General features: G+C 43.6%; 1 protein-coding gene across 4 annotated transcripts in view; it reads left to right on the top strand.

The window, feature by feature from the left end:
• RHOBTB1 (Rho related BTB domain containing 1) overlaps nucleotides 1-7,868 on the top strand; it is a 94,944-nt gene extending 87,076 nt beyond the window's left edge. For all 4 annotated transcript variants that reach the window (XM_038744027.1, XM_038744028.1, XM_038744030.1 and 1 more), the window contains 3 exons: nucleotides 2,006-2,094; nucleotides 4,310-4,415; nucleotides 5,732-7,868. In XM_038744027.1, the coding sequence (XP_038599955.1) occupies nucleotides 2,006-2,094; nucleotides 4,310-4,415; nucleotides 5,732-5,901 (365 nt within the window). In that variant the 3' untranslated portion in view covers nucleotides 5,902-7,868. The remainder of the gene's footprint in view (nucleotides 1-2,005; nucleotides 2,095-4,309; nucleotides 4,416-5,731) is intronic.
• The last annotated feature ends 421 nt before the right edge of the window (nucleotides 7,869-8,289 follow it).

Below are 8,289 nucleotides of genomic sequence, written 5' to 3' on the forward strand. Positions count from 1 at the left end.
AAAATTGCGAGCTGGGGTGGAATGGGAGTAAGAGAGTGGGTAGGTAGAAGGAAGGGAACTAATTGAATACTTTAAAGCTAATGGTTAGGAGTTTTTGCTTGAGAGTAAGAGGCAATCTTTGGAGACTTATGAGATGCAGGAGACATGTACAGAATGACGTTTTAGAAAAATGATCCGGCCAGCAGAGTGAAGTATGGACTGTAGAGAATGGAGGCAGGGAGTTTAAGTGAGGAGGCCAGTGCGATCGATAAGGAAGAATATGACATTGGACCAGCATGGTAGCAGTTTGGATGGAGAAGAAAGGGCATATTATGGAGGTGTTGTGACTGAAATGACAGGATTTGATGATTGCCTGAAAGAATGCCAAGTCGAGGATAATGCCATGGTTATGGGTTTGAGAGATGCGGGGGCTTAGTGATGGTGTCAACTGTAGTGGGAAAGTTAGGAGGAGAGGATTTGAGAGGGAAGTGTTAGACATATTGAGGTAGAGGTTCTGGCAGCATCACTATCATGTCCTGCAGGAAGAAAGAAATGGAAGATTGCAGAGAAGGAAAGATTTGGGAGTCATCTGCATTGAGGTGGTAAATTGAAGTCATGGGAATGGATTAGCACTCCAAGGAGTGATGGAAGGCAGGGAGGAAGAGGAAGAATCAAGCAGGGCAACTTCCCGAGGCTAAAATTCCATTTGAAATATCTCAGGGGTCGATGACCAAGCTTTAGCTATAATGTGAAATTGGGTGTTCATCTAGAGCTCGCTTTCATCTTTCATTTCTCCAGTGCAAGAGGAGCAGTATTTGTTTAACCAGGGTTTGCAATATTTGGGAAAGATATAGATTTACCAAGCATATTTATTACATTCCTGTATTGTTCCTGGGTTGATGAACAGTAATAGGAGACAAATTTTATCAGTAGTTTCTATGGTAGGTGGCTGATTTGGGCTCATTATGAGCCATCTGTGTGCAGGAGGCACAAGCCTTATACAACAAAAACCATAAATCGAAACAAAGTCCTGACAGTACATGGGTGCCGTGGGCTTGTCTCAACACTTCATACTTTTGTGTGCCAAATACAGACCACTGGATACATCTGCCATGGGGTTTATTTCTAGGCTTATTTAATAATAATGATCTTTGTTAAGCACTTACTATGTACCAAGCACTATTGTAAGCACTGGGATAGAAGGTTTTCAGATTGGATGCAGTCCCTGTCCCATATGGGGTGCACAGTCTTAATCCCCATTTTCCAGATGAGGTCACTGAGGCACAGAGAAGTGAAGTGGCTTGCCCAAGTTACACAGCAGATATTTGGCAGAGCTGGGATTGGAACCCAGGTCTTTCTGACTCAGGCTTGTGAGAAGTAGCAAGGCTTAGTGGAAGGAGCACAGGCTTGGAAGTCAGAGGTCATGGGTTCTAATATCGGCTCCATCACCTGTCAGCTGTGTGACTTTGGGCAAGTCACTTTGCTTCTCTGCACCTCAGTTACTTTATAAAATGGGGATTAAGACTGTGAGCCCCACGTGGAACAACCTGATAACCTTGTGTCTACCTTAGCGCTTAAAACAGTGCTTGGCATGTAATAAGTGCTTAACAAATACCATCATTATTATTATTATTATTATTATTTATCCACTAGACCACGCTGCTTTATTTCCTCAATTGAGCAGCAATTGGGGAGAGGGAAAAGGAATGTATACCACTTGCCTCAAGGCCTAGATGGGGCCGGGGGATGTTAGCTCAAGATTTCCTGAGATGCCCCGGTGACCTGGCATCACCCTAGTCCTTCAGCACTTATGTACATAAATGATATATTAAGTTATTTATACCAACATCTGTTTCCCCCTCTAGACTGTAAGCTCACTGTGGACAGGAAATGTGTCTACCAACTCTGTTGTATGTTATTCTCCCAAGGATTTAGTACAGTACTCTTTATACAGAAATCTCTCAATAAATACCATTGATTGACTGAACCCAAGTTTTAACTGAATTTTTTCTTTCTACCTCAACAGAGCAGCACACTGTGCAGGAGCTGACAAAAGCATCAATGAGTGGAATTGGAATAGATGGGGAAGTGCTCTCTTACTTGGAATTAGCCCAGGTTTGCAGCTATTTTATTTTTCATCTTTTACCTTTTTTGAAAATATTTATTACCGTAATAATAATATTTAAGTACTTACTATGTGCCAAGCATTGTACTAATCGCTGGGGTAGATACAAGTTAATCAGGCTGGACGCAGACCTCGTCCCCCATGGGGCTCACAGTCTTAATCCCCATTTTACAGATGACGTAACTGAGACCTAGAGAGGTTAAGTGACTTGCCCAAGGTCACACAACAGACTTCAGTGTTGTTAAAGCCATCTGCTCCTGCATCAGCGAACTAAAGACATCACAGTTTTTTTCCCATCAGCCTACTGGGTCTGCCAAAGAGATCAGAGCGTTTCAGGTTTGAACGTAGCTGGGTTTCATGAGACAAAGCCGTGAGGTCTGTCCAGTTGCCCTCTTCCACCTACTACCCACTCTCCCTTTTCCACACAATTGTGGTTTTTTTGTTTGTCTGTTTTTTATGGTTGTTAAGCACCTACTGTATACCAGGCACTGAACTAAGTGATGGTGTAGGTCCAAGCTAATCAGGTTGAACACAGTCCATGTCCCACCTGGGTCACAAAGTCTTAATCCCAGTTTTATAGATGAGGTAAAGGAGGCACAGGGAAGTGAAATAACTTGCTCAAGGTCACACAGCAGACAAGTGGCAGAGCTGGCGTTAGAACCCAGGTCCTTCTGACTCCCACAAGGTGAGCTTGTTGCACACAGGGATTGTGTCTGTTTATATTGTTGTGTTGTACTCCCCCAAGCACTTAGTATGGAGCCCTGGACACAGTAAGTGCTCAATAAATATGATTGATTGAAGGATGTCTCCTCTCACAGAGAGGCAGTGGTGGCCAGGTCCTGCAGGAGAAAGCAAAGACCATTTCAATAGGTGTACAATTAGAAGCTGCTTCAAGTGTGAGATGGAGAAGGGCTTGGTCTGAAGTGGAAGAAGGAAAATGAAAGCTTTTCCATGGGTGGGTGGCAGAAGGGCAGCATCTGAAGCTTGAAATTCCAGTGCCCATCTGAGAAGGACAGACAGTGTCACCCGTGTTAGTTCAGCCTTCCCTGTGGCCAGTGGCTGAGGATGAGTAGTGGTCTTTGCCAAGAAAGCAATAAAATGGTATTTTCTTCCTCTGGGCTCTTGTGGGGAGGGCAGACTGGTAAACTTTTGTCAGCTTCTGTGTTTTGGGATATTTGCTGGGAAAACCCCATATTGTCCACCTGCCCTTCTCCTTGCCCTGCTAGTTTGTACAAACCTTGACAGTAACTATTCAAGGACAACACTTATATTTCTCTACTTAATTTTCATGCAGAACTGTTGGGAAATCTGAACACAGTGACATTGGATGCAGTAGAATTATGGGTTATTTTTAAAGAGTTTTTTTAGAAACCAGGCGAGTTCCTGATAACTCTCCCTTTTTATTACCATCTAAGAGGTTACGTTTGTTCTCCTATAATATTGGGCAGCTTTCAATCACACAAATGCTGTACAAGAGAAGCAGCTTCATCTAGTGGAAAAAAGCATGGGGCTGGGAGTCACTGGACCTAGGGTTCTAATCCTAGCTCCACCGTGTGTCAGCTGTGTGTCCTGGAACAAGTCGCCTAATGTCTCTGTGCCTCAGTTTCCTCATCTGTGAAATAGGGGTTAAATACCTGTTCTCCCTCATACTTAAACGGTGAGCCCCACATGAGACAGATACTGTCTGACCTGATTAACTTGTATGTACCCTAGCATTTAGAACAATAGTATTTGACACATAGTAACCACTTAACAAATGCCATAATTATTTATTTTATTGTTATTATTAAGTGCAAATTTCTTGATACAGCTCTACCCAAGCAACTAAACCCAACTCGGGGTTCATACCTGAGTATTCCTTAGAGACTGGCAATTATTCTAAATTCTGAGGTGGCTTCAAGAGATGGTTTCCAGAGGCTGACTGTAACTAAAGCTGGGGTCAGTCCCATTAGAAGCATCTGCTGTCATCTCCTAGTTTTTTTTAACCCTTTAGGTGTGACCAAGATGGCCCTCTAAGTAGACACATCCTGCTCTGGTGTCTCAATCTAGAATCTTCCCAAATCCTAATCCTGGGGCTCATGAGGAGAGACCGAAATTAGCTGCGAGTGAAGGAAGGCTTTTCTCTGAATGAAGTTCTCCTTTTTGGGGGGAGCCCCTTGATAAAACCTAACTGGGATTTTTCCTTTTTTCATTTTTTCCTTGCAGTTTCACAACGCCCATCAGTTGGCAGCTTGGTGTTTACACTACATCTGCACCAACTACAACAGTGTTTGTTCCAAGTTCCGCAAGGAAATCAAATCTAAATCTTCAGGTAAGGCCAACCTTGAAGGACCCCGGGCAGTGGTGGGCATGAGTGACACTGCAGCAGTAGCTGAGAGGAGCAGGGAGCCACCATACCAGATAAATGTTCGGGTCCAGAGGTTGATGCAAGCAACACAGCTCTGACCTAAGTAACCTTCTCCATCCCTTTGACTGTGCTCCTTGCCCACTGGAACCTAGAGGAAGTAGTAGATAGAGTCTACCCATATTCTGTCATTGGCCCACACACTTTGCTCCTCTAGTACCAACCTACTCAGTGTATCTTGACCTCTTCTGTCTCACCACAGACCTCTCGCCCAGGTCCTGCCTCTGGCCTGGATGGCCCTTCCACTTCATATAGCATGGTGTAGTGGATAGAGCGCAAGCCTGGGAGTCAGAAGGCTGTGGGTTCTAATCCCAGCTCCACCACTTGTCTGCTGTGTGACTTTGGGCAAGTCACTTAACTTCTCTGTGCCTCAGTTTCCTCATCTGTAAACTGGGAAATAAGGCCGTGAGCCCTCTGTGGAACAGGGACTGTGTCCAACCTGAATTGCTTGTATCCACACCAGCGCTTAGTTCAGTGCCTGGTACGTAGTAAGTACTTAACAAATAATATAATTATTATCATTACATCAGGCAGACAGTTACTCTCCCCACCTTCAAAGCCACCTTGAAGGCACATCTCCTCCAAGAGGCCTTCACTAAGTCCTCATTTCCTCTTCTCCCCTCCAGAAAAAAAAAAAATGGAAAGACACAGTCTTTGACTTTGAGGGGTATATAGTCTGAAAGAAAGAAATGGTTAACTTAAACTGGCAAATATTCTTTTTTCTTTGGTGTTGTGTGTGGTTTTTTTTTTTAATGACATGTAAATTCTTAATAATTGCTAGGTTCTGAACTAAGGACTGGCGTAGATACAAGGTAGATATAGTCCATGGCCTACATGGGGCTCACAGTCTTAATTCTGATTTTATAGATGAGGTAACTGAAGCACAGAGAAGTTAAATGACTTCTCAAGATCACATAGCAGAGCTAGGATTAGAACCCAGGGCCTGTGACTCCCAGGCCCGGATTCTTTCTGTTAGACCATTTGAGAGAGAGCATAGGTGTCACTAGTAGACACAAATGAATAAATAATCAGATAAATTCATGACTGTTAAGGGGACAGCATTATCAGGGAGTAGAAAGGGAAGTTAGAAAGCTAATGCCTCCTGGAAAAAAATGAGATGTTAGCAGGGCTCTGTACGAGGCGCCGTGTAGGGTAATTTACGTAGAGCAAATTCTACCCCTTCTTTTCTCCTCTTCATACCGGCTCATTTTTTTCCTTCTCAGACAATCAGGAATATTTTGAGAGGCACCGTTGGCCCCCCGTGTGGTACTTAAAGGAAGAAGATCACTATCAGCGGGTGAAGAAGGAGCGAGAAAAAGAAGACCTTGCACTGAATAAACATCATTCGCGGCGGAAATGGTGCTTCTGGAATTCTTCTGCAGCAGTTGCCTGAGACGAGAGTCAAAACGTGCACCAACCTGAAACCCCTATTGTAAAACTAGTCGGGTTGCTAGGGAGAAGATGTAGTTCAGGTTTCAGGCACTGGCTTTTCCCTCTACAGGTGTGCATTTATCTCTGTTAGGATCAAAGCACAAGCTCACCTCAAATGAGCCTGGAAAAGTAAAGCTGATGCTTGCTGCATTCCTTAAAGTACTTGTAATATGTATATTTTTGGTTAGGAAGCTTAATAAACTTAGGCCATTATTACCTTTCTTTTTATACAAAAAAATCCAGTATTCGTGTTTCAAATTCCAAATTGGAAAATATTTTTATATCGTTTTGTGTATTTTGTTGAAATGAAAATACTATGTATTACTTTATTTTACAGGCCACAAATTAACCATGAGAAGCCCTGTAATTAAACTGTTACTATCTGCCCACGTCCATGCATAAATACTGAGACATCATTACATAATTAGATGGTTGTTTCTGTGTTCTGAAGAGTTATAATGAAGTCACCCAAACTGCAAGTTAGAGAATGTTTAATCTTTGTTCTTTTGAATAACATTGGTATAATTACCAAGTCATCTACAAGAACGTGTATTTCCAATATTTGCCATGTAAGTGCTTGTAATTATATGGTTATGGGTGCCATGTAAAATATAGTGATACCAAATATTCTGTTGAAAATGTCTAGATTCTAGAGGATAATCTTTATAATCATTAGAAGGGCTTATTAACTCCCAGCATTATCAGGGCAACTCAGTGATGGACCTGAATACAGGAAAAAAACCCAAAACAAAAACAATTCCATTGTTATTATTTGGTTACTGTCTGAGAGTTCGGGTTTCTTATTGTTCCTTCTCATGCATTTGCATGCAAATTTTCCACTGACTTGAATGGGCAGGGTTGTGCTGCATTCATCCATCATGGTCTCCCAGGCCAGCAAGTCTTCCTCAATTTTCTCCTGCGTCTCTCCTCTCCTTCATCCTGACTCGTCCCTGGCCTCTTCCCAGACAGAACTCGGCAACCCGCAGCAGAGGATGAAGCAGGTTACTCGGCCTTTTCTCCGAAAGCAGGCGGAGCCCATGAAAGCATCAAAACTGGAGGCCATGAGAGGCGGGAGCCCCGGCCGAGCTCGGCGGTGTTTGGTTCATCGCCATGGGCCTAGTGCCTGGCTGGATTTTCATCAATAAATTGGGACAACGGACTGGTGGGCGGGTCAGCTTGGCGGCCTCCAGAGGAAGAAACCGAGACAAAGGTATGGGGTGTGAGTGGGCCGTAGCTCCTGGTTTTAGCTTCGGACCCACCAAGGTCTTGATGTCTTTCCTCCTTTTGCCCTGTGGTCGGCCACGAGGAGGCACGATCAAACCCGGTCCCCAGGTGCACAAGAGGCTTCCAGTGGTCTTGACCTCGGGGTTGTAGATGGCAGCAGGCACCCCCGGGTGAAGAGAGGGTGGCAGGAGCCTCGGCATTGGAGCGATGAGGATCACCCCTTCTGGAGGGGACGAGGGAAGAGATCCAGAGGGCACACTCTAGTGCCTACAGTATTTCTTCCAATTCTGTGATAAAGGAGGGCTATAAAAGAATGACAACCTGCAAGGGTATCCGCATTAATTCTCGATCAGTAGCGTCATCAATCACAGACGGGGAATAAAAGTGGGAAAGCAAGAGAATAAAAGACAAAGCTAGGAAAGAATTCACAACTATCCAATCATAAAATATTAGCTGATCATGTTTTCAACAAGTAGTGCTAGTAGGTTTTGTACAACCAAAGCTGTTTGACTGTAATCTTGCCAAAATGTAATGGATATATAAAAGAACCTGGGGTATATGCAATAATATCCACTTGTATTTGTTTTCAGCTACTATAGCCAAGTGGCTGGTTCATTTGGTTAATGCTGTCTATGGCCTTTAATCTAGGTGGTTTATTTTATGTTTTTTATTTCACAGAAAGCCAATAAAACTGTTTATAACATGTCACGACTTTGGGCTTGCTTTTAAAACCATTTACCTCACACCACCTCTGTTATCTTAGTGGTTTTTGCCTTGGCTGTAATGGCTGATTTCGGGCCAAGTGGTCTCAGATAATACCAGTTTATGCTGTGATCGCAAGGCTGCGTTGACAGTTAAATCACTCTGGCAGAAGAGGAAAGCATTGGGATGGGATTGTTGCTGCTGTTTTCATGTTGTTGATTTTCTATTAGATGCTGTGACAAGCAGAGACGGAGCCATCTGTATCCAGTTTCTGTTTCTCCAGTCAACCCTATCAGGCAGAAAAGGACAGGGGTCATGTCTACCAGCTCTTTTGGATTGTACTCTCCTAAGCACTCAGTACAGTGCTCCACACACAGTAAGCTCTCATGGAGTCAAAGAACCTGGGTTCTAATCATGGCTCTAC

This window comes from Tachyglossus aculeatus, chromosome 3, assembly GCF_015852505.1.
Source record: "Tachyglossus aculeatus isolate mTacAcu1 chromosome 3, mTacAcu1.pri, whole genome shotgun sequence".
In the NCBI taxonomy this organism is placed as follows: Eukaryota; Metazoa; Chordata; class Mammalia; order Monotremata; family Tachyglossidae; genus Tachyglossus; species Tachyglossus aculeatus.